Source organism: Condylostylus longicornis, unplaced genomic scaffold (assembly GCF_029603195.1).
Source record: "Condylostylus longicornis isolate FDR11 unplaced genomic scaffold, ASM2960319v2 ptg000040l, whole genome shotgun sequence".
Lineage (NCBI taxonomy): Eukaryota > Metazoa > Arthropoda > Insecta > Diptera > Dolichopodidae > Condylostylus > Condylostylus longicornis.
Window position 1 is genome coordinate 6,343,303 of NW_026578009.1, and position 26,312 is coordinate 6,369,614.

At 26.6% G+C, this 26,312-nt stretch overlaps 4 protein-coding genes across 10 annotated transcripts; 1 reads left to right on the plus strand and 3 right to left on the minus strand.

Moving 5' to 3' along the window:
• Positions 1–2,014: 2,014 nt before the first annotated feature.
• Positions 2,015–6,165, plus strand: LOC129609789 (dynein regulatory complex protein 1 homolog). The gene is made up of 8 exons (XM_055521910.1): positions 2,015–2,187; positions 2,241–2,413; positions 2,580–3,614; positions 3,897–4,126; positions 4,189–4,497; positions 5,384–5,470; positions 5,587–5,690; positions 5,769–6,165. Exons 1-8 carry the CDS (start codon positions 2,015–2,017, stop codon positions 6,052–6,054), a joined length of 2,397 nt encoding a protein of 798 aa, XP_055377885.1. The 3' UTR covers positions 6,055–6,165.
• LOC129609898 (DNA repair protein RAD51 homolog 3) lies at positions 4,031–9,118 on the minus strand. Of its 5 annotated transcripts, none has more exons than XM_055522141.1 (8): positions 8,902–9,118; positions 8,677–8,698; positions 8,521–8,624; positions 7,695–7,858; positions 7,484–7,615; positions 7,195–7,380; positions 7,058–7,135; positions 4,031–4,082 (listed from the first exon to the last, which is right to left on the minus strand). In XM_055522141.1, the coding sequence occupies exons 1-7, from the start codon at positions 9,041–9,043 to the stop codon at positions 7,094–7,096; spliced, it is 792 nt and encodes a 263-aa protein (XP_055378116.1). In that variant the 5' UTR covers positions 9,044–9,118; the 3' UTR covers positions 4,031–4,082; positions 7,058–7,093. The 5 variants fall into 5 exon arrangements, 4 of the variants coding, with proteins under 4 accessions (XP_055378116.1, XP_055378118.1, XP_055378117.1 ...); XM_055522143.1 differs by lacking the exon at positions 4,031–4,082 and adding an exon at positions 6,489–6,849 and having other exon boundaries at positions 7,067–7,135; XM_055522142.1 differs by lacking the exon at positions 4,031–4,082 and adding an exon at positions 6,489–6,849.
• A 2,981-nt stretch (positions 9,119–12,099) lies between these two features.
• On the minus strand, positions 12,100–21,162 carry LOC129609665 (protein PFC0760c-like). 3 transcript variants are annotated; one of them, XM_055521741.1, is made up of 4 exons: positions 21,099–21,162; positions 19,395–20,802; positions 15,743–17,312; positions 12,100–15,146 (listed from the first exon to the last, which is right to left on the minus strand). In XM_055521741.1, exons 2-4 carry the CDS (start codon positions 20,793–20,795, stop codon positions 12,358–12,360), a joined length of 5,760 nt encoding a protein of 1,919 aa, XP_055377716.1. In that variant the 5' UTR covers positions 20,796–20,802; positions 21,099–21,162; the 3' UTR covers positions 12,100–12,357. The 3 variants fall into 3 exon arrangements, with proteins under 3 accessions (XP_055377716.1, XP_055377715.1, XP_055377717.1); XM_055521740.1 differs by lacking the exon at positions 21,099–21,162 and adding an exon at positions 20,873–21,071; XM_055521742.1 differs by lacking the exon at positions 21,099–21,162 and adding an exon at positions 20,919–21,070.
• Positions 21,163–23,511: 2,349 nt separating this feature from the next.
• LOC129609790 (uncharacterized) lies at positions 23,512–25,933 on the minus strand. The gene is made up of 3 exons (XM_055521911.1): positions 25,870–25,933; positions 25,408–25,816; positions 23,512–24,230 (listed from the first exon to the last, which is right to left on the minus strand). Exons 1-3 carry the CDS (start codon positions 25,870–25,872, stop codon positions 23,512–23,514), a joined length of 1,131 nt encoding a protein of 376 aa, XP_055377886.1. The 5' UTR covers positions 25,873–25,933.
• Positions 25,934–26,312: the final 379 nt, after the last annotated feature.

Here is a 26,312-nt window from a genome sequence, read left to right on the forward strand (position 1 = left end):
AATTAAATAAAGAAAATTAAGAAATATTAATTGCATCTTTAAAATCATTTCTTCATTCCGCTGATTTACATTGTTTCATATACAAGATTTTGTACTTATTTTATTTCACACATTTTCCTCTTAATTCCCCCCTAATTCACCTTTCTGTGGTGAATTAGGGTCTAAAGCTTTCATTATGTTAAGGAGTGTAAAACAATGATGTGAAGCTGAACAAAATAATAATGTGGTTGAAGCAAACTGAGCAAAATAAGTGTAAGTACCTACCTGTATTACAAGTGCTCAAAAATCGTGTTTTTTAATCCGAAATAGAAAATAACAGAAAAGAAAATGGTAAACTTGATTTTATATTTTTAAAAAGAATAAGAAGAACATGAACCTTTGAAGAATGTGAAATAAGAGCAATGTATATACATTTGGAAAAAAATAAACTTACTTGTACAATAATGTTATAGTTCAAGAATTTCCCACTATGCACCCCATCTACTTATTTTTTAGTGTAACCTAAAAATTTAGCATTTTATTTTTGAATTTTATTTCAATACACCCTATAAATAGAAAGCTGTTCTAGTAATTTTGAGTATAATTGAATAGTCTCTCTTTCTCACTATCATTTAACCACTCATTTTGCGAACTAAATAACATGCTATAGAGAAGTTAAAAGCTTTCTGTTGTTGTTTAATGTAATAAACTTTTTCATCATTCTGTTATAAATCGAATTCATTTTTCAAATAATAAAAACATTTGAAAATAGAGTAATATTTACGAATTTTCTAGCAAAATGTTTTATATGTATGTACATATGTATAATTTAAATCATACTATGTATTTTTACTACGAAAAGCTTTTCTCCTAATAATGAGTAATTCGAATTCTATGAATGAATTATTTGCAATTCTACATTCATGCTGCATCTATAAGAACCAATTTATTTATTATATATTTATCTACATATACATTTAGACACAGCTAACAACTTTATATTTCAATATTAATTTACACCGTACAATAATATTTAGTTACATAAATATTCTGTTTACATATATTTTACACGAATCTACCTAAATTATATTTGATAATTATACAAAATAGTAAATTCGGTAATTATACAAATTGATAATTACTTTTAAATAATTATACAACAAAGTTTGAGTTCAAGTTTGCAGATCTTATGAAATTCTACAAGTAATTTTTTGTACCTCTTTTGCAAAAACTAGCGCGCGTTTTTGATGGTAGAACTGTAAAAGGATTTTTGCAGCATCAAATTTGGATTTCCATTAATAAGAAAAAAAAATGACCTTAAATTTTAAATATAACGACTACTTAAGAATTACTGAAAAATTTTTATTTGTCATGAAATAAAAGCCTATTAAACATAATTGTAAGTCAAATTTACTAGTTTCTCTAAAAAATTTGTGACATTATGTCTAAAACTAGTGAGGATATGTAAGTAACTACATACATATGTATGGGCAGATGAAAATTAAATTTTTCTATAAATTTTTAATTCACATATTAAAAACAGATTGTTGCAGCGGAACACTTTTATTTTCACAACTGTTTTTCCTAGATTTTAGATTTTTGTTGCAGAATTACACTAAAAGCATAAGAACTACTTTTAAAGAGCTGCAAACTTGAACTTTTAGATTCTATTCCAGTGGTTCTATTCCAAAAAATATCTACCTATCCATACATACATGTATATATGTATATCGTTATATACACATTTATATTTATGTACTTAAGTTTTCGTCATCAAAACGTTACAAATCAATTTGAAAATTCAAACAAAATAAAGGGGAAGTTAAATCTTTTTGATATCTTGGAAACATCTGTCACAAACAATTTTTTTTTATTTAATCGATATTATTGTATATTTCAATTTTGCCAGTTTCATGTACAAACAATAATTTTTTTAAAAAATTATATATACTTGAAAAAATTTTTATTTGGAAAACCTGACGTACCAACCCAAATTAAATTGATTGTTAACTTTATTTTAATCAAAAGTTACAAAATGCCGAGATTAGAACAAGTTTCAACCCAAGCTATAATGCTTCGAAAAGTCGTAGAAAAAAAGAAGTTAAAACCACTAGTTTTAGAATTAACAAAACGCCTTGAAAGACTAGACGAGTCCAAAATTTTAGTTGAAAGTGCAATTGAACAAAGAAGAACCGCAGCACCCAAACCGTAAGTTTAACATTTAAAATAATTGTTTTAAATTTTTGTTTTTAATATTTTAGACCAGTTGATAAAGCTGCTTCAACAAAGACAGGAATCGAAAAGCAATTAGAGGACAGCGATGAACTTTTGAGTCAACTAATAGCAGTTGGAAATGAGCTTGTTACAAATGTCCAAGTTGCTAATGAAAAACGTGAAATTCTTCGTAGAAATTTTGAATCATCCAAAAGAGATGGTAAATATAAGCGTATGATAAAATAGAGTGCATATTATGTAAATACATTCAAATGTATATAAAATACATATACATACATATGTATGTATATTTATAAAATATAATATATACAAATTTAAATATAAAATAAAACTTGACTATCTAATAAAAATTCGATTTTTTTTAGCTCTTATGGAAGATTTGGAAAAAGAATCTACAGGAGCAATGGCACGTTTAGATGAAATAACGGGCAAATGGAGTGAATTACGTTCTATAAAAGAACCAATGGGATTATTCGAAAAACTAGAAGAACAGAAACAGCGCATTGACGATTTAATGAAACAAAAAGATGACATTATAAAAGAATGTCAAATCGAACTAACTCGACTCAATGAAGATTATTACATTGATCAAATTCGTCAAAATTCTGATATATATTGCCTAATTGAAAGAGTTGATAATCAAGTAAATTTAATTAAAAATACGTATAATGAACATTTAGTATTATTGCAAGATACTATAGAGTCAGAAAGAAAAAGCGTATTCAGTAAAATGTCAGAGAGTTGGCAAGATCTATATAACAAACAGACGCATCATGAAACTGTGAAACATACTAAACAAAAACAGAAATCTAGATTCTATGACAATGAAATTGCAAGAATATCAAGAGAACAAGAAGAAATAACAAGAGGAACTCGCATACGCTTGGAGCGTGACGCTGAGGCGTTACAACTTGAATTAAAAAAAGTCAAGAATACGGTTATGATGAATTCTGAAAAAATGGATTATAATTATCGTGTACTGCAAAAACGTAACGAGGAAAACGTTATTGTAAGTAACCAACAAAAAAGAAGAGTCAGTCGAATTATGGAAGCGATAAATATACTAAAAAAAAAAATAAAAGACACGAAGATAAATTCTGAAATCAATATAAAAAATTTAACAAAAGAAATTGTTCAACTGCAATCGAATATTTTAGAGTTAGAAGCTAAAGCTGAACGCTTCCGAGCTTTAAATGAAAAAAGATATAATACAGTTTGGGATATGAATTGTAAGGAAGCCACAGAACTTACAAATAAAGTTTTAGATATTGACCGATTATTATTCGAGCAGCAGTTGGGCTTGGATTGGGTACGTCCCAATATTTTAAAAATTAAGAAATCAGAACTTCCTTTCTTCAAAAAGGATTCAAGTCGAAGCGGAACGACAGCTTCATCTTTCAGTAAGAATAAATTATATTTTCATTCATATTTTCACTAAATTACCTTACAAGCGAATTTGAGTGAATTTAAATAATGTTTTTTCCTTATAAACGAAATTTCCAAAAATCCTAAAAATTGAATTTAATGAAAATTTGGAATGTTCATTAAAATTTCAAAAATCTTAATTTTTCCATATATTTAAACTTATAAAAATATGTGTACAGATACATATTTTTAACACAATAAGTAACAAACTAAAAAAACAAAAACTGATATATTAAAATTTGGTTTGAAATGTTTTTCTTTTCATATTTTTATACAAGATTCAAAACTTTCAGATTTGAGATCAGACAAATTATCTCGAAATAGTTGTAAAACAGATGATGAAAAACTCAACGAAAATCTTCTACGAAATATATTGTTCAAAATTGCTGATCGTGCTGGATTTTTATGCGAGGAACGTCTTCTAGAAGTACTAGAACCTTACACTGAAAATCAAAAAACATTAGTACGGATTGACAACATATTAAGCGTAATTTAAAAATTTAATTTGAAACCAATTTTATTCCACTAAAAATTTGTATAATTATATAGGCTTTGAATATAAAGAGCTTTAGTGACGTTGAATGCCTTACAAAATATTTTCTACCATATGCATATTGCCCTAACTGTTCGGATGGAATTCAAATTGAAGATGTTGAAGAAATTTTAGAAAGAGATAGTCCTTCTAAAGAAAAAATTCATCAATTAGAAGAAGATGCAAACATTTTTAAACATAGGACAGATAGTATTAAAGAAACAAAACTTGTACCATGTACACCACATGCAGAAGAAATTCACGAAACTTCTTCCCAAAGAAGTGGGACTGCTTTTGAAAATTTTTCAGAAGAAATCGATCAAAAGGTTGATAAATTAAAAAAAAAAATTATTTTGTATAATGCCATGTATATCTCAGACAGCAAATCAAAAATAAATTCCAAATTTATATGGAGTTTTAATGGAAGGTGTGTCGGAATTTATTTGTGTGAAAGAAATTGATTAATATTTTTGGTTCTACTGATTCTATATAATTTTTGAAATTTAAAATTTAAATTTAAAAAAAATCGGTTGGTAAATTCCATTTGAAAAATGCATTTTAAAGAAAAAAATTGCTATTTTTAGCGCAGACAACTTTTCTTGTCTTCCAAATGGATGGGTACTGAATTACAGGGAAAACATTTTTAAATAAATAATAGAATTTAAAAAGAAATTGAAGAAAAAAGCGAAAAAATAATTATTATAATCTAGGTTACTTTTAAAACTATACTAAATAAAATAAGATTCATAAAGAATACTCAAAAATTTCACAAGCATTAAGAACATAAAAACAATTCTTAATATCATAAAAGATGTTTTTGTATTTTTTTCCGATTCAAAATTTCGGAAAATATTTTCAGATTGGAGACCTGATAGATATATATGGCATTATTTTTGTAATACGTTTTACTAGAATATTATTAGTAAAAAATTAAATCTCCTTTATTTAGTTGCACACTAAAATTATAATTTTTAAATATGTACTTATATTAATTAAAATACAAAAGCGCATTTCGATATGAATTTCAAAACCAGTTTACATTTAAAAAGAAATAAGAAAATTTCTTTAATATTTTAAATCTATAAAAACGTGTTGAAATTTTTTACTAATACGAAGTTCAAATCTTCTAAAAAAGTCTTTAATACCTAAGAATAAGAATTTTGTTGAGAAATTAAAAACAGATAAAAATTTTCTTTTTTGCATTTTGAAAAGGTTGATACTTTAATTTCAAAAACGTCGCCAGAACATGAGCTTAAACTTGAAACATTAAAAATTCAAAAAAGCGTTAAATCCGAAGAGGTCAGTAAAACTATTTAATTAATACATTAAGTAATCAATGAAAATAATGCCTTTTTCGCGTCAAATAGAAAACTACAATCTTAATTAGTTTAAGAAATTACAAATATATTTTTTAGACTCCAAAATGTGCTAATCATTATTTAATAATTGAGCCTAGCTTAGTTCTTACCGGTTTAAAAGATTTTGCTGAAAAACACTTGCAAAAACATTCGGGAATTACGTAAGTTAAAATAATCAATCTAAGTATTAAGTACAGGATCAGGCATTTACATAATTAATTGTTATTAAATTATTCCAGATCAAGTTCACCAAGTAATTCAGAAACCAGCTCTAATACAAAAATGATTTCAAGCGGCGAAGTAAAAAAATTTTGGAATCAATTCAGTGATGTTATTACTGAAGAAAAGTTAAAGTTATGGAAATGCGTTGAACATGGTCTTAATCATTATTTAGTTACCTTAAGAGACAGGGAAGAACTTGACAGGCAATGTGAATTCTTAAGAAGACAAAATGCAGAATTGAAACATTTATTAACAAGATATTTGCCAGAAAATCAAGAAGAATCAGTCAAGCAGAAAGAGTAAATAAGAAATAAATTTATGATACATATGAAAAATAAAAACATTGAACTGCATAATCTAAAATAATTCTAAGAGAAATCTTTTAAACACACATTATATATGACGTGTTCAATAATTTTTGCTCTCATTAATAAAATTAATAAAAGCTTTCGACAACAACAATGTAATTGTAAAATAATTTCATTCGTCATCATATTTGCAAGACTTTCATGATAAATCATGTGACGCAATAACTGAAATTCAATCATGATGATCAAATAATTAAACTTAACATAGTTTATATATAAGTTTACTATTCTTTCTTTACTTTATTAAAACTCTGAATACAGTAGTCTATAACTTTTTGCAAAAACTAAATTCTTTAGTTTAATAATCATATGTAATAAACTAAATCTTATTGAGAAAAAATCAACTTTTACACATTTTTTTCCCTTCTAGAAGCAAAATTGAACATCTAAAACACTTTAAGGAAGCATTTCTGATTGAATTTTTTAAGAAATCTTAAAAAAATGAATTTTTGCTAAAAATTTCTTTTTATATACTTATACATAGTTTCATGTGGCGGAGTTACGGTCTTCTAGTTCTCACAAGTTGCTTGAGTTCATTAGGAGGGTGGGTCTCGAGTGTATGTTGTAAGGCATGCCCACACTCGGGTGGGAGCGCACAATAGATCCTTATACGTGGGCGCGGTGCACTGTTGCCCCCGTTGTACAAATAGCTATGATCACGCTTTTGCTTAATTTCTCGTTAACTTGCTGTTGCCAGTTACTGCCCTTTTGTTTGAGGATAAAAAAAAAGCTAAAAGTAAGCATAAAAAATTCGTTTCTAGAGGAACTAAAAATAACATCGCTTTAACACCTACAAGATATTAGGCGTACACAGAAAGTAATTAAACACTTAATAACGAAATTCTATAACAGAAAATTATATCAAAATTTGTAGAGGTTATTTCAATAAAATTTATTAAAAAAATATGTTAGAAGCTTATTAAGAATATAAAATTTACATTTTTCACCTTATGATGACAAAATTATAGAAATTTTTAATTGTAAGTATTTATACTACGCACGCCACTTTGATTAATCTAAAATTAAGAGATAATATTATGACGTAATATTGAGTAGTGTAAGAATAAATACAAACCAGAAAAGGTATAATTGCACTTGAACCATATAATGTTTTATGCAAAAAAATTCGTCGTTGAATTATTCCCTTTTCAAATATTAGTCTTTGACCTATTTTATGAGCATAAGCTTCTCCTAAAGCCGGATATAAAATTAAATTATTGCAATCCGTAACTTTACTTGAGAACTGGTTTGTAAGTATTACCTGAAAATAGAACCATTTTGACAAATCTTCAAATTTGCTGAATTCTAAAACTAATGATGCGCAAAGGAAAATTATCTGACAGTTGTCCAGCAGTCCCACTTACTGCTAATTCATTTTTATCCGCTAAAATTTGTAATTCAGTCAATAATTCATAAACCAATCTCAATCGCAAGTAACTTGGTCCATTAAAATTACGAAAAATATATGTAAATGAATCAACTACTATCAGTTTGATCTAAAACGAATAGGTATTTAGAGCGTGTTTGAAGTATGTATGGTAAAATGTATATATTTGGTGTATGTATATATTTTACATTTTCCCCTTTTTCAACTTTTTCCTTGATAACATTAATAGCTTGCTTTATTGCCTCTATTGTATTACAAAACAAATATTCAATATTTGAGAGAAACTCTTCAACAGTAATTGTTACACCATCAATTCCGCTCATAAGTTTTTCGCTGGTATATGCCGCCATTTCTAAAAATATTCCAAACGAATATTTACTACATTTAACAATATGATACATACTTTGAAGAATAAAAATTTGTAGATACCATAAACAATATCTTGGTATGGACTAGATTGAATTACATCCAACAATCATAAACAGATTGTCTTATGAGTAAAACTTCGTAGGTACTCACATATAATCACTCATATTCTGCTATCACCCTAAAAACATTTTTTATTGCCTTCACAGTCACGATTAATCAAAAAGTGAATATGTGAATATATTTTTAGACATAGAAAATACACACTATTATAATTATTAGTAAATCTATGAATATGGGTTAAAAAATCTTTAACTGCATTCTACGAAATCGGAAATGTGATATTTTTAAGAAACTATTTGCTATATAAATCCAGACAAATTTCACTAGACGAAGGTATGTTTATTTAATTTATATTTCTTTTTTGGGTTACGATATTAATAGAGAGCAAGTCCTAAAATTATACCTCATAGCTCGGGTAAATTAGAAAATTTGTTAGGAAATTTAAAAAAAAAAATTGCCCCAACCAGGTATTTATTAGAAGTTATTAGCCACGCTACTACATTGTATTCAGAAAAGGAACAGAAAATTAAAGCTAAACTAAAATTTGTCCTTTATAATCTTAAAAACTTAAACTTAATGACTAACCTCTTATTATATGGGGATTAAAACCTTGACTTGTATCAATAAAAATAGCTTTGCCAACTCTTCCCTTTTTATTCGTTAACTGAGCATGTAAGCACATCTGTAAGCTAAAGTTCTTTCAGTTTCATATAAATAAAAAAATTATTTCGGTTTTTTTACCACATATGAGTTTTTCCAGTACCTACAAAGAAAGAAAAAAAGTTCTTTACATTTCAAAATTATAAACATTAAAAGTATAAAATTAAGTTAATATGTACTTAAGACATAACATTCAGAAACTTAATTTAAATAAGTATAAATTTCACTTCCAGCAACACGAAGAAATGGTAATTATAAAACAACTTTAATTTAATCTTTTCAAGATTTTTTAAGTATTCAAGATACCTGGCGCGCCACAAAATTCGGTTAGAATTCCTGACGAAATTCCGCCTCCCAAGATATGATCCAAAGCTTTAATAAAGGTTTTGATATTAAAGCCTGTAACATTTTCTTCTCCAAATAACTTGAGTGATGATTTTTGAAACATCTGGAGCAGACATGTAAATAATGAACAGAAAACTTTAAGTTTTAAATTTAAAATGAAGGCGCTGAAAAGAATACAAAAATTTGTAAACAAGCAAAATATAAAAATATATGACATTTCACGTCACTATAAAGTACTACTAATGCCGTTATATAGGAATTGCAGAAAATTTACTACATATTTGTAAAATATATGTCAATTACACTATACTTAACCAAATATGCTCTAAAATTGATTTATAATATTTGAATTGAAGTAAATGTTTTATACGTATATAAAATAATTTATATAAAATTATAAATTACATAGTTATTAATATTAAACTTTTTTATATATATTAAATTACATAGTAAATTTTGAATTTTCAAGCATTAAGATGAATACGTTTTAATACGTAGTTTTTGCATGACAACAAACCTGTAAGTTTACATAGTTATAAGGAACCTGCCCATCAGATTGATTCTTTTTGGAACTTATAGTTAAAATTTATTTTTTGAATTATGAATATTTTAAAGAAATGTTTCAATATTTTAGTCTTAATCATTTTTAAACCAAACACTATACTAAAATAGGAAAACAAATCGTGCACAATTTTAAAAATGTTTGCCACATATTGACCACACATTATATTTACCCTTTCGATTGCCATAGAAATTACATGTTTTGTATTTAACAATTACCAACAATTTGTTATATATAATTTACATAGTCGTCGTCAAGCAAGTTTATGTAACATTTGTTGTTTTCGTATTTACTTGTCAATTGAGCAGTTAATAAACTGGTAAATTGAAATATTTCAGTATATTAGTAAAACTCTTTCATGCTGATGTGAAGGCACATTTTGTTAAATCTATCAATATATGTCATTTATTTTATTATTTAAATAAAACATAAAGTAAAACTTTCAAATGAAACTGATAATATTTAAAAGTTTTTACAAAATATGACCTTTCCAAAGGGTGTTAATATTTTAACACATACATACATATATTATATATATATAATTTCATTGAATAATGTAAATTTATTAATAAAGAAAAGAAGTTTTTTTCTACAAGTATTTCAAATATAAAAGTTCTTTAAAATATTTATTAATTTTTACTTTAAATAAAAATTTTTATCGCACAGATCGGGAGGTACATATTTATAACTATATATTAAGCATATTTCATAATGGAAGACACATAAAAAAGAATAATTATGCTTCTGTTACCGATTTGAACAACTAGAAAAAATTTGGCTACTTCGTTTTTTTCAAAATCCTTACATGTACATCGAAATCTAAGATATCGTTCATAAGCATATACGACAAAATCAACGATTAACTAACAAAATGTGGTGGTATTATGAAACAAAATTATCAGATTTTGTTAGAATGATCAGATAAGAGTCAATATTTTATGTCAAAATTTAATTATTTGTTACGGAAATTTTAATCGAAATTATAATCAGCTGATCGCTTTTTAAAACCAACGAGTTAGAAATACTAATAATAATTCTAATTAGTTGTTCAAAATCCATTGTCGTCATTTTTATCAATTCGTGTTGCTTGCAATGTATATACAACACATATTATACAATCGACTGCAAAAGTACTATAACTTCAATAATGCGCTAACGATGTATACTTTACCAAGTTACACATTTCAAAAAGTTTAGTAAAAGATCTTGACATTGTACACTTTTCATCAATGCGTTCTATGTAGTAAAATAAATGTAAATTGGGTTTCGAAAAAATCGAGCACGCTTTTCCTATATATGTCAAGTAAATGTTTCCAGAAATAACCAATTAAATAAACTAGCATATATTTTCAGCAATAAAGTGCTTTTCCTAAAGTGCAGTTAAAAATGCTGCACTTTAGGAAAAGCACTTTATTATTTTTTCTAAAATGCAGCATAAAAATGCTATGTTTTTTAATGATTTGGTAACGTTTTTTAAAAATTAGCATTTGCACAGAACTTTAAATTGAAGTTTTCAAACAAAAGACAAAGTATGTACATATTAATATTTTAAAAATTGTATTCGAAAATGTATCAAAAGGTTTAGCAGTTTTTTTTTACAATATAACGGTATTGAAAGCTCTGGATGGTATTACAATCTATTAATACCGTACTTACACTTTTTATAGCGTAGAAATAAAAAAGAAAATAAAAAGTAATATAAAAATAAAAAATAAAAAATAAATATTGAAATAAGTTGGCTGTGAGTCAAACATCAATATGTAAACCTAAATGTATTAATAAAAGTATTCTTTTTAAAATCCGACATTAAAAAAATAGATACGAGTACAAAAAAGTTCCATAAAGAAAATTTTTTTAAAAAATTCTGACGCAAAAATATTTATACTTTTTAAATTTAGAATTTGGAATATACATAAAAATTAATGAATGGTGGATTGAACATTGTCCCCTGCTTATGATTCTGACAAACAGGAATAAAAAACTAACAAAATCAACGAAGTGATACGTTGAATTGATGCATTGAAAGCTACCTCATGATGAAACTAAATTGACGATGTGGTTTTACCGATGTGACGATGTAATATGAGACAATCTCAATGATAAATATACATGTGTGTGTATGTATGTACATATATAAAACTAATCTGTTGTGCATGGTTCCCGCCTGATTTGCAACAATCTTCAAACACGATCTGAAACTAAATAAGAAGTGGAACAACGGTACGATGAATAGCAAACTGTCTGGTGTTTAGTTATTGTTCAACCAATCTAGCAGTTACGTTTACGTTACATAGATGAATCCAAAAAATTTTTAAATGTCGACAGTTTGTGAGATACATATGTACATATGTTTAGCTAAGTTAGTAAAATTTTTAAATGGATTTGCAAAGCCGTCTATTTCTTATGTTTTAACTGCATATCGTGCTTAAAGATTTTTCCCAACTTATATTAACATAATATGTAGTTCCCAAACCATAAATCACAATCTAATGGAATGCATAAAACATCACGTAACGGAATGGAATGCAGACATTACCAGCTTCATACATATTATATGTGAGTATCTATGTTTATGCTTTTATAAAAATAAAATCTAATTTATGTTGGTACATATTTGATATACATTTTTAATAATATTTTAAATACATGTATGTTTTATTGCTAAAATGTATTATTGTTTAATTAAAATATGTATATAAAAATTTATATAATTTTCAATTTTACGAAAAGAAAGTATGCTATTAAAAGTGGTTGGAAATACCAAATTTTCATATTATTAAATCAATTTAAGCTACATACTTCATTGTACAAAAAAGGAGAAACATTTAAAATATTTAAAAATAAACGAAAAAAAATCAAAAGCTTGATCCCAAAACAGTACTTTCTCTAATCAATTCCAAAATATCATTTTCACCGATCCGATCCAATTTTATTTGACTTGATACCAAAGACAATGATGAATTTGAAATACTTGGATTACTAAATTTTTCGGCATCATCGTTAATTGATTCATTCGGCGTATTTGGCGGAGTACCTATTTTTTGTGGAGTTGTATAAGATTCTATTGCATCATATGCTTCGGAAGTTGTTAAATAATTGTTACTCTCAGCAAAATCTAATATTTGGGCTTGTTCAGATTCATCAACTGACTGACGTTTTTTACTTTTTTTATTTTTCTTACTTGTTTTGATTTCATTTTCACAGTTCTCCTCTACATCTATGTTATTGGGTATTAATGAACTTTTTCTAGTTGATTTCTTTTTTTTAGGCTTTTCAGTATTTTCAGTTAATTCTGAATTTTCATTTATTACGCTAATTGAATTTTTTCTACTTTTCTTTTTAAATTTTTCAGTACTTATTGTAGATTCATTTGTGTCTTCCTTTTGTTTGCTTAGTAATTCATTAGTAAGATTTGTATTTAATTTACTGTTTTCGTCTTTTGATTCACTTAAAATTTCTGCAATTACACTGGTGTTAGAATTTTTTCTGTTTTTCTTTGTAGATTTCGATTTCTTGACGTCGTTTACAGTTTCTTGTAACTTTTCAACATCTTTTGCATTGGTATTTGTTAAAATGTTTTCCAAAATTTTCTCCGTAGGCATTGAATCTAGTTCATTTAGTTCTTCAGTTTTAATTTCCATTTCCTCAGTAATTTCTTCGAATTCCCTTTCAATGCGAGATTTTCGACGATTTTTCAAAACTTCATCATACATAGTATCTATTTTGCTGTTTAAGTATCCTTCAACATTTTGTTCAGTTGAAATTACTTTCCCATTTTCATATTTATCATTTTCGCACCTAAAATCTGGTTTTAACTCATTTTTTTCACTTTCATTCATTTTAAAATTCTCAGTCAATTGGAAATTAGTTGTAGTTTCATTTTTATTATATTTTTCTGTATTTAAATCCAAATCATCAATTTTAAAGTTCTTTCTCCAATTGTATTCTTTTCTTGGTAAATATGATATCGACGAATCGTCAGTATTTTCAAAGTTAGCAAACGCCCCAATTGCTGGTGCTATTCCATAGCGTAATCTTAAACGATCCGATTTAATTTGCCTAGCATGTGATGCTCCTTTGTATTTTGATCTAGTACTTAATGATCCCTGACTAAGTGAACTGTAACTGCTTGATAAACTATCTTCACTGCCTAATCTCTCATATCGTGAAGGACTTAAATCTTTAAAATAAATTTGTTCAATTATTTCATCAGTAGTTATAGACGTTGTGTCGTCATTGTAATTTTTATCCATTTTTTCAACAATTCCATTATAATCTTTCTCAATATGAGATTCTCTTCGAGTTTGAATAAAATCGTCGTACATTTTGTCAAATTGTTTGTCTAAATTAACATTCTCTGATTTTTTTTGATTTTCTAAACTTAAGTTGTCAGTAGAATTTGATTTGGGAGATGGTGCTTTTACATTCTCCGATTTTTGAAAAATTTTAGTGCTTTCATTTTTTACCAATAAATCGTCAGAATCATTATCCTGTGTAATATCATTATTTATAGATTGTTCATCTTGTTCTCCAATATTTGTATATTGTTGTGAACTACTTTGAATTTCATTTTCTCTTGATTCATCATCATTCTCTGTGTCATAATTATTATTTTCACCACATTCTGATTGGTCGTAAGACTCATCAACGCGATCGTTATAGTCATAAATAACTTCATCAATACCGTCATCTGCATCTAAAGGAGTCTCTAAATAATTATCATCATTATTGCTGAAAACTGGTTTAGTTGCATTGTCAGTATTAGTAATTGTTATAAAACTGTTGTCTGAACTGAGAATTTCATTCTCTTTAGACACATAGTTGCTTTCCTGTATCAAAGTATCGTTAGAAGAAATTTTATTTTCAATGCCACAGTCTTCAATTTCATCTGCGTTAATTAAATCAAAGCTATCTTCTTGCAAATCAAATTCTGCATCATTTTTATGTTCAACAATCTTTTCATCCGAAATATCAACTTCTCTTTCGTTTAAATGATTTTCACATATTATTTGTCTTGCAGATAACTTTTCGGTTGAACCATACCCTCCGTCATTAATTAACTTGCTGTTTCTATCACTTAAACAATTTTCAACGTCAGCCTTAAAATCTTCAACTTCCTTTGCATCAATTATATCGAAAGTATCTTCATCAATATCTTCTTTGTTCATTTCTATTTCATTTGGCCGTTTATCTAATTTATCATTTTCTTCAGTATTATCAAGAGGTTTAACCTGTGGTTGTTCTCTTTCTGAAAAAGAATAATTCGGACTAAACTGTTTCTTTGTATTTTCATCATAGTTCAAATTTTGCGCGCCACTTTTATCAATAACAGTGAACATTTCCCCTCTGACATTATTAATTTCTTTAGTGATTCCAACATCTTCCTCAACAATATTACAATTTTCATCTTTTAATATTTGAGCTGAATTATTCATATCTAAAGAAGCGTCTTTCAAATCAGTTTCTTCTATAATGTGATCGTCATTTTTTTTCACACTTTTTACATTCTCGTCATCATCTTCAAGTTTAAAATTTTTTCTCCAGTTATATTCTTTTTTTGGCACATAATTTAAATCAACTTGATCCAAGTCATCGTATTTCAAGGTTTCTGAATTATCCTTGTCATCCATAATGTTTGTATTATCTGAAAATTTAAGGAATCTATTTATTTATTCAGTTTTAACTTTTCTTAATTCTTATATAAACATTGAACAGAACGATCTTGAAACAAATGAGAAATGAATGTTTACAATGTTTATATAAGAACAGTTGGTGGCATCCAAAAATGATTTTGATGCCACTTTGAAAAGATATATTGTCACATTTTGTAAAGGTTACGCGGTTTTCTACTACCCGATCAATATGCATGATCAATTATAGAAAATTTTATGTTTGGAATTAAAAAGCAAATGTGGTTTAGATTTTGTAATTAATAAATTCGAATTTAAGAATTTTATAGCATTAAAAAGCTAAATAGTATTGTTCCAAAAATGCGTTATCCTTTTTAATTAAAACAATGAGTGAAAAATGAATTGATGTTTAGTATAGACGAGCATTTTGCCTCAGAAGACGTATATGTTTCGAAATTATTCTTCCATAAACAAATGTAGTGATGAGAATTCGAAAGAAGATTTGTATCATATTATTAAATAAATTAAAACTAAATAGAATCCCCGTTAAAAATTAGTTTGAGAAATTTGAAATTATGAAATTCTCGTTAGTAATGAAAATATTTCTTGCCTTTAGTATTTGCATCAAAGGCTACATTTTCTTTAATTGTTTTAAGAATAATTTCTGTTGCTTCTCCAGAATACAAAGACAATTGTTCCATATCAACAATATTATCTTGAAGTTTTTCAATGGATTCCGAACTCATTAAATCAACAATATCCTTATCCAAATAAATAAAGTCATTATCTGGATATTCTTCAATTTGATACTCTTGTTGCATGGAAAATCTTCTAAAGTGGTGATATTCCTCTGGTTCTACTTCAATTTCTTCTACAATCACATTATAATTCTTTTGGTTTTCAATAAAATCTGGTTCATCTTGTATTTGAAAAACAATTTCTGTTTTTTGAAGAAGCGCTGAATCTGATTCACGTCTTTCGCGTTCCAAAAATTGCTTATCAATTTCTAAGGAACCATAATTGAAGCTTTTTTCCTGTAATTCTTTCAAAATATTATCTTGAATTTCCCTTCTATAATCTTGTAAACTGATTGGAGTTATTTCATCTCCAAATGAAAGTGAAGGGCTCTTAGATCTTACAAAATTTCTTGCTTGTTCACGCAAATCTTCAAAATCATAAGAATAATCTGTTGATGCCCCAACATATTGCGATCTCATAAAATTTGAATCTGGTTTTATGACTTCAGTTGAACTATTTTTGTTTGATATCGTTGATTCCTGATATTCTAAAGATGGAGACCATGTTGATATTTCGCTTAACATTTTTAATTCTTTGAATGAATAATTAAATGAAGGTGATTTTTCTTTAGCACTCGCTGAATTACGACAAACTTCATTATTTAATTCTTTTAGTACAAAATTTTCTGAATTTATGTTATTTTCACAAGATAAATTCTTTGGGCTACCAGCTTGGTTTAACTTAACGTTAAAATCATAGAAATCACTTAAATTTTCTATATTTTTCGGAATCACACTCGGACTTAATGAAGTTGGTGTTTTTGGAACAGCTCCTAATTGTGCAGATTTGTCTGCTGCTGGTGATAGTGGTTGAACAGACGTACTACGAGAAATAGAAGGTGATCGCGAGGGATTTATAGAAGCATTGAAATCATAAAAATCACTTAAACCTTCTAATATACTACTTGCAGTAAAAGGTGTGCGTGGTTCATCTATTAAATCGACAGAAGGGCTTTTATGTCCAGTTTCGTCAAATAATTCAATTGATGGTGTCAAATTTTGATCTTTATTGGTTGGGGTGTTACCGGTAATATTTAAAAATAGTCCTGCACGCTCTGCTTTGCTAACCTTATGAGATTGCGGTAAATCGATTTTTGATTCTAAACTTTGTTCCTCTTTCAGAAAATCGCCACTTATATTAGAATTTATTGTTTCACCCATTTCTGCTGCAATAAATTCTTCATTTATATTGTGTTGAGTTTCTTTCCTTTGTTCATACTCCTCACTATTCCAACGTTCTTCATAGTGATCCATTTGTACAATTCGAGGGCTTCGCCTTAATCGATTCCCAGAACCTGCATCCACTTCATAAGAAGAATCTTGGTCATAAGTATTTGGAACATCTTCTATGTTTTCAAGTTGCTGGGATTTGTTTTTTATAACCTGCAAGTAATAGTTATAGGTAAATTTTGTTGCAAATAAAATTATAATTAAAACGAAGTTTACTGTCAAGAGTTTTCAAAGCAAATGTGTGCTTAGAATTGATACCAATTTTTATAGGCTTAAAAAATAAAACACTTAATTTTGATTGTACAGGAGTTACAAGTTCTAATGGGCCAATCTTAGACGAACATATATGCATTTCTGCCAAATTCGAGCCCTCTAGCTCTTCCCATTCTCAAAAGAGAACTTACTACAATCAATTAGTAATAATTTAGAACGAAATGTCATTAACAAACACTTTATAGTTTTCAAAATCTTAGAAAAAATATTTAATTGCATAAACTTGAGAGTTTTTAAAAAATTAAGATAATTGAATTCCCTTTAATCAATTAAGTATGTTAATTTGCATTCTTTGCGTTTCGAATCATTTCAATTTCGTATATTGTGAGGTTAATGCTACAAAAGTCGAAAATTTTATATTTTTAGATAATTAACCTAGGCGTCATAAAATCAAATGCTCTTTCATCTGAGACCAATATCTAAGTTTAAAATGTTATTACTCGTAAATACCTGAAAATGAAAATACCAAAACTAGATTTCTTAATAATAAATTATTTTTATTGCTAAATTTTACATCTTTGAAAGCCAATATCTCTAAACCAAGAGCTGCGAGTTATCTAGTTGAAGCATTAGTCTCACGATATGTACATAAATACACTAATACCTCGCTTTGCGACTTTTCATATTGCGTAGAAAAAAAATTTTGCACAGTTTCACTTTGCAACCTAAAAAATTTCACATTGCGACCGAAAAAAAAATTTGCCATTTTTTTGTTTGCTTTCACAATACATATGTTATATAGTATACTGTGTGTAGCGTTAACATTGTAAACACGTTAAAGTAAACACTTTAAAGTAAACACGTTAAAGGTATGAACCGATGAAATTAAACCCTGCACCTTTCATTGTTGTGTAGGAATTACTTGAACCTGTGAAACCATTCTATAGAAACTTCACGGATATGTTTGACCTATAATTTGACACACGAACACGACTGCCAAGTTTCGTGAATCTGACTTTATTATTTTTCCAAATATTTAAAATTAGCTTTTGTAGTTATATGGCGGCTACCCGAATTTGTCAAGCAATTCCACCAAAACTTCATAAATATATCTGACCTATAATTGGACATACGAGTGCTAATTTTCATGAATCTCACTTTATTATTTTTACGAATATATAAAATTTGTTTTTGGAGTTTTGGAGTTGTGTATTGAATGGTTACGTTTTTTTTTAATTTGTACGAATATTTTGTTCAAATTCGAGAAAGTAGGACTGAATTGTGTTAAGTTTTTATTTTAATTTTAACGATTTCTTTAATTTTTTATGTTTTAATTTTTTGTATTAATAAATAAATTTATAAAAAACTCAAAAATACATAATCTGAATAGGAACCGGAACGTATTTTAATATTTCAGTGGAATTCCATACAAAAAATTTTCTCGAAATGCGACGTTTGTATTGCGACAATTATTTTGGGAACCAAATATCTTCGCTAAGCGAGGTGCTGGTGTATATATATATGTATATACTATTCGATTTGGGTGAAAGCATTATTATTTATGTATGTTATTTACGTCGTTATTCATGATAAAGAAAATTCTTTGTTTTTTGTTTTATTTATACCTGAACATTGTTAATTTTTTTATGAAGAAAATAAAATGCCAGTGTTAAGTGCCATTTTGTAATATTTATTTGTTTATATGTATTATTTAACGAAATTCAAAACAATTTTCCCTTTAAATAGTTTTTGAATAAGAATGTTCTTGTTAGATGTTCAAACAAAAGAGTTAAAAGGGTTTTTCAATAAATCGGTCTTACTAAAGTCTATCAAAAACTTGTGTAAAAGAATATAGAGATTGAAAAAATATGTTAGTTTTAAATTTGCAACAGCAGAGCTTTGAACAATTCATTTTGCTTAATTTTGATGTTGAATTATAAATTTTGATAAGCAAATCCTAAAATCGCTCCCAAAATTTTGAAATTAAAAATTTTATGAACCTAATTCAATCTTTATATTTACCATATCTTCACCAATAATTTCCTCATCCAAAGGAGCTTCTACAACTTCATCTTCAATAATTTCCGTATTTTTTAGTATTTTCGAAATATCCCTAAAGTTCATATCTTCAGCTTTGAAATTAATAACTTTTTCTTTTTCTTCCTCTGTTAAAATTAATTTATAATTTGCTTCCATATTTCCATTGTCCGGTATTTTCTTCTCAATAACAGAAGAAATTGAATTTCCTTCTTCATCTGCGCTTGATTCTGAATCAAAGTTATCTAATTGTGTTTCCATATCAATTTCTTTTTCGAATTCTTTTTCATTTTCTGTATTTAATTCATTTGACAAAACATCATTGTTATAAATTTCATTTTCTTGCGACATTTTCATCGATGAATCATTTGAAATTGTTTCAAATGCAGCAGAAGACTGTTCTTCAACAACAGATTGTATATTATTAGATGATGTAGATGAAGAAATATTTTCATCCACATTGTGTTTTTCCTCAATTTGGTTATTAAACTCAGATGATTCGTTAATATTTATTTCGTTTATATCATCTAATTTACTTTCAGCCGAAGATTCTGTTCTTGTAATATCATTAGTGTCTGACTCTGATCTAATTAATTTGTCCTCATTTGTTTGGTTCTCATTCATTCTATTTGACATCTGTAATTCTGCTTCTGATAAATCTGTTACATTAAATCTACCTTCTATTTTAGATTCAATTGTTTGCATATTATTTTCATTTTGTAAAATCGAAGAACTGGTTTCATTATTTTTGGCAATAGATTCTATAATAAATTTCTCCTCCTGTTGTAAATTTTCATTAAATTCATTTTTATCTCTTCTCTCTTGTTCTTGGATATTTTCCAAATTATTTTGTAATGATTCATTCTCATTAATTTGAATTATTTTCTCTTCCTCAATCTCTTTTTTCTCTTCAGTTTTTTCTCTTTCAATGTTATCAAAATTTTCGTCACTTTTAATTTTATCATTAATAGGGAATAAGGTTGAATCAATTTCTTTTTTATTAGGTTTAAGTTGTTGATCATTCTGATTTTCTATATTAGTTTCTTTAACAGTTTTTTCTTGATTCCTTTCAATAGATTTTCTATATTGTTCCTTAATATTTTCTAAATCTTCTAATTGAGATTTTTTACTTTCTTCATTCGATTGGTCATCTTTAATACTTGCATTTTTAATTTCATCAATATGTTTTTCTTGTTTATTTTCTGCAACAGCTCGTTTGAATTGTTCTTGAATGTCTTCTAAAGCTTTTAATCGGGATTCCTCACTTTCTTCTAAAATACACTGATGACTTAAGTGATAAATATGCTTTGCAATATAACAAAGTTCTAAAGCTCCGATATAACCCACTACTAAAGTATAAAATATTTCCCCGATTTCTTCAAACATTTTTATCCTTAAATATTAATAAATTAATTACCAATTTATTAAAAAAATAACATTTAAATTATAATTAATTAATATACTTTTATGATTTATGCCAAACGCATAAAGGCATAAAAATGAATTTACTTGCGTAACAAACTATTATGTAATCACTTTTGATAAAATTTTTTTTTTTTTCACTTTCTATCACTTTTTCTCATAAATAATATATTTTACAACAAAAAAATTTAATAATTAATAATATAAAATTAAAAATAATACAAATTTTTATTAAATTTTTAAGATTTAATTATTTAAGGTATTTACTCTTTAATATTGAATATTTTTCGGCGTGTAACTAATAATTAGATGATTCGTTTTTATCGGTCGATTTTAAACTAATTAATGATCATTTTAGACAAAATTAAAATTAAAGTACAATTGATTTGAAAAACAAAGAGATGTATCTAATTAAAAAATAGTTCACTCTCATTAAACGATTGACGCTTAAAGTTATTTAGTTCACTAAAATCAATTAAATTTTTAAAATAAAATTAAATTGTTTGGCAAATATTTTACTATATACAAATATGTATATATATATATATATATATATATATATATCGTAAATTGTAAAATTTTAATATAATTTACATACATAAAATACTACCTTCATTAAAAAAATTTAATAGTAATAGTAAAATGAACAAATTTATTTTAATAAAAAAAAGCACACATTTGAATTTTAAGAAATGAGAAAAACTAGCAAGAACCGCTTAATTGACTTAAATAACTGAATCATGTATTTCAAAATAGCCTTCGTAATCATAATTAAAATTTTAAATATGCATATGGATACTATTCATCTTCTAAAAATGGTTTTATTTAACAAATTTAAAGAAAGTTTAAGAAAATCTTTGAAATTAATTTTATTGCTATTCTGTGATTAAAACAAATCAATTGTTTTTTGATGTTCATTAATGTTAACCGTTAAAAATTAATACATACACATATATATTTATTTATACAATCATACAAATCATTTTGAAGTATTATATACATATGTATATGAAAAGTATCTATAACTAATTTCATCTTACATAAGTATGTTACTAAAGAAATTCATATACGTTATATGTACCCTAAAGTCACAATCAACTATAGTGTACGATTTACCAAAAACAATTTACCGGTTTCAAATATTGTTAAAATTTCAATTTGTTTTTGTATTAAATATAATCCAAGCATTTTTAGTAATTTACTTTTATTATCATTAAATTAATTCATAAAATTTTAATAAATTTTACTACACAAAACTTATACTTAACATATCTAAGTATGTATGATGCACATGCTAACATACATATGGACATTTTATAGATCTCAAAGTAGTCATTGTTGTAGCAAAAGTATAAAAATTTATTTAATATTTCTAAAAGCAAATTATGTAAATTAGTTCATTAAACACATTATTTTACAAATTACAATCGCATACTTGCCAATTTAAAGTATCTACCTTTAACAACATTTTATAAAAATAAGTAATTTGGGTGATAAAATAAAACACAAATATTTTGTAATACTTTTCTTAATTTTTTATAATTTTCTTTTTTTTCTTTATTTAATTTAATTTTATTAGAAACAAAATTAAAAGAAAACTTATTTCGATGCCAACAATATAAAAATTATCCAAATGCTAATGAACTAAGGCAATTGGCACAAATTTGTTTGTAAACATATTTATTTTAATCATACAGGTAATAAACTTCAAATAAACGCCAAGTAAAAAAAATCTTGACCACTAAAACGACATTTTAAAAAAGGAAAATAAAAACCAAAAAGTAAAATATCAATGCAAAAAAAAAACACACATTATGGTGTTTCTTCTCTTTTTCAACATTAGAGAGAAAATTCCTTTTTCACGTTTGAAAAACGTGTATCATATCGAAATTCATGATTTTAAGAAAAAGCATTAGAAAAGTAGGTAAGCTTGCAACCCATTTCGCAAATCTACAAAATGTAGAATTTCGAACTTTATGTTTTGAAAAGAATGTTTTTTATAGTTCGAAACCCAGTTTGAATGTTGCTATAATAATCGTCATGGTTATTTTTTACAAAGGGACTTTGCTTCTAAACCAATTTAATAATTTTTTTCGTTAAAGGGATCCATTGCTTTTGATTCGAGACTAGATTCGAGCAAAAAACACACGAAAACCATTCATTTTATCTAATTAAAATTCCTGAAAATTTTAAATATTGAAACTAACTAATACTTTTGACTTTTGGTATATTTGTAATATCCACACACACACACACACACACACACACACACACACACACACACACACACACACACACAAACACACACACACACCCCCCCCCCCCCCCCCCCCCGTAAAATGAAATCGTTAAAGTATAAAGAAAAGAATCCTTCAACAGTTAGTACAATGCTTTGATAAGAATAGGTTAGTAAGCGATCCGTGTGGTAATTTCAAGTGACCTAGTTTAGATTTTAAAAACAACAATTTAATGTTTTATTAGCGTCCAAATATGAAAATGGTATTTGCTTGCATTGCTAATGTCTAAATAGTTGTTCGAGAGCTAAACCTCTACTTGCAAAATAACATATAAAATAAATAATTAACATTAATGCAAATATAAAATTGTATGAAGCTTTATTCGGTATTTAAAAATTTAATTTGAAAGTACATTGATGTTTTAAAATCATGAAAACCTCATATTATTTACCATAAATATATCTTGCTAAATCTACAAGAAATGGTGTTGGTAATTGTTGTGAATATTGAATTTGTCCGTGTGGTACAAATGGAGAATATTGGTATGATGGGTGAAGTATTTGATTAATTGGAAGCGGTACTTGTGTTGCCATTACATTTGACACTTGCGGTGGGAATGGAATTTGAGAAGATGTTTGAGGATAATATGATGGATTTTGTACCGGAATGAAGTTTTGATATGGATTATAGGAAGTTTGTGGATAATATTGATTTAGTGGCTGAAGAAGTGGTTGATGCCATTGCGGTTGTTGATAATGTGGTACATATTGTGATGCTGGTGGATAATATGTCGGTTGTACTGATGGATATGATGTTGATGGTGGGCGCAAAAAATTTAAAGGCTTTGTAATTAAATTTTGTAATATTGATGATGGCCATGATGATTGTAATGATGCTTGAAATCCTAATGATGGCTGTTGTTGTAATTGTGATTGGAAAGGAAATTGTGAATTAAGAATATTAAATGGGTTCGGTGTTAGATATGGATTCGGTTGATTTTGAGCATATTGTAATAATGCATTAAAATCACTCTGAGGTGAATTTGTAGAAGGATTTGGTGATGATGATGTACCAGGGTGTAAATTTAATACTACTGGTTGACTTTGTGAAGTAACTGGTGATGTATGTGTATCCAAACTATGTATTGGTTGATTTGTTACAACTTCTTGTGCAATTGAAATTGCAAATGTGCAAAATAATATGAAAGCCTTTAGTTTCTATAAAATAAAAACTTTAGTAAATTGTTTGTAATTTAGAAAATTTTCTCTGAAAAAAATTACCATTATTATTCAGAACTTTGTATTCTTGTATATTTTTTAAAATACTACTGTTAAATTTTTTAATTCATGCTTTTTATTTATAGTAATTTTAGAGTAACATGGGCGTTCTATTCTTTTTCGTTAAACACAAAGAACTACATTGGTACATTAGAGAGAAATGAACATAAAAATATATTTGCAAATAATTTTATTGCAACACTGAGAAAAAAAACTTCATGAAATGAAACTTATTTGTTAAGAATTTCGATATTAATTTTTTGACCACAAAAACTAAGAATATTGCACATTCTATACAATTAAATCTTAATGCTTTAAATATTCATCTTTAAAATCTTGCATATTTGCTTTATTCTTGTAATTATTATAATTAAAACAAATTTTTCATCTATTTATTTTCATATTTGCCATTAGAATTGAAATTTTTTTTATCATCCAATTTTATAAACCATCAAATTTCTGTGAATATTTAACTTCTTTCTTATTATTTTTGATTTAATAATTCAGTATTAGAAAAGTCCAGATTCATCTCCTCAGAGATGATTATTTTAAGTTTAGTTAAATAATTTGTTACGCTTTTTTTTCAGTGTAAACAATTTATAACAACAATTATAGGTTTTTTAAACACTAATAAACTTGAGACAGATAAAAGATAAAAGCAAATAATTTGATATTTTACGATTAATTTTATTTATTTTTCTATTATGAATATTTTAAATCTTGGAATTAATCATAAATGAAATCTAGAAAAAGTAATTAAAAATAACCTAAACACCAATTAAAAATTAAGATTTTTTGATGAAATTCATCAAAATTTCTCTTATTTTCTAATAAAACCAAAAATTCTATCTTATTTAAAACAGCTTTCAACACATTTATTACTTTAAGTTTATATTTAACTAAATTTGCCCCAAAAATAATATATTAAATTACAGTTATATGTAAACTTAAAAGAATAGTTTAATGATCTCTCATAAATTGAGGCAAGCGAACGAAAAAATTTCACGGCGGTAAGCGATTAAAAAATAATAATATGAAAGAAAAAGCTTATTTAATTCCTGCTTTGTCTTGCATATGGAAATGGTTGTATTATTTGTGGATATGAAGGATGACCCCACAATGGATAACATCCCGGATAATATCCCTGTACTGGTTGAACTGGCTTATGTACAATCGGTTGTTGAATAACAGGTATAACAGGCTGTGGTTGTATCACAGGAATCGGTTGAGGTACATAAATTGGGTTATACGGTTTATTATGTTCTTCATTATGATGATGATGATGAATAGTTTGTGTGGAACCACCTGAACCAAAGATATGTTTCAAAAATCTTCCATTTTGAGCAGTAGGAGGCGATACAGATGAATCATATTGTGTTGGATGAAAATTTTCTTTCGGGGGATAATTTACATTTTGACAATTTACGGAATATATTCCCAATAACAAAAGAATTAATAATTTGGTTGAATTCTGCAAAGTTTAAAATATTAAATATTTTACAAAAAACTGAATCGTTACTATACCATATTTTTAACTAAAATATTGTAACTATTTTTTTTTATCAAATATTGTTTTACAACTTAAACGCTCTTTAATTTTTTTTTTAAACCATCCATTCGTAAATGCTTTTATATTAAATTTCAAGAAAACTAAAAATTAATTGAATCACTAGTCCTTATAAATTTCATTTACGAATTTCAATGGCGACTTACAAAAGTATAAACAATTATAACGAATATTATTTTAGAGGTGAACGAGCTATTCCTTTTTTGTGTTAATAAACTTTGTTGTGAATTTTCTATATTATTGTAATATATATATTTATACATATTTATTCAAATGCATTAAAATTTATAATAGTCAAATAATTTTAAGAGTTCTTTTGGAGTGGTCGCTATCACAGAAGTTACATAGAATAAAAGTTTGAATGAACTAAAAGAGAACATTTTCCGGACAAAATCCGACA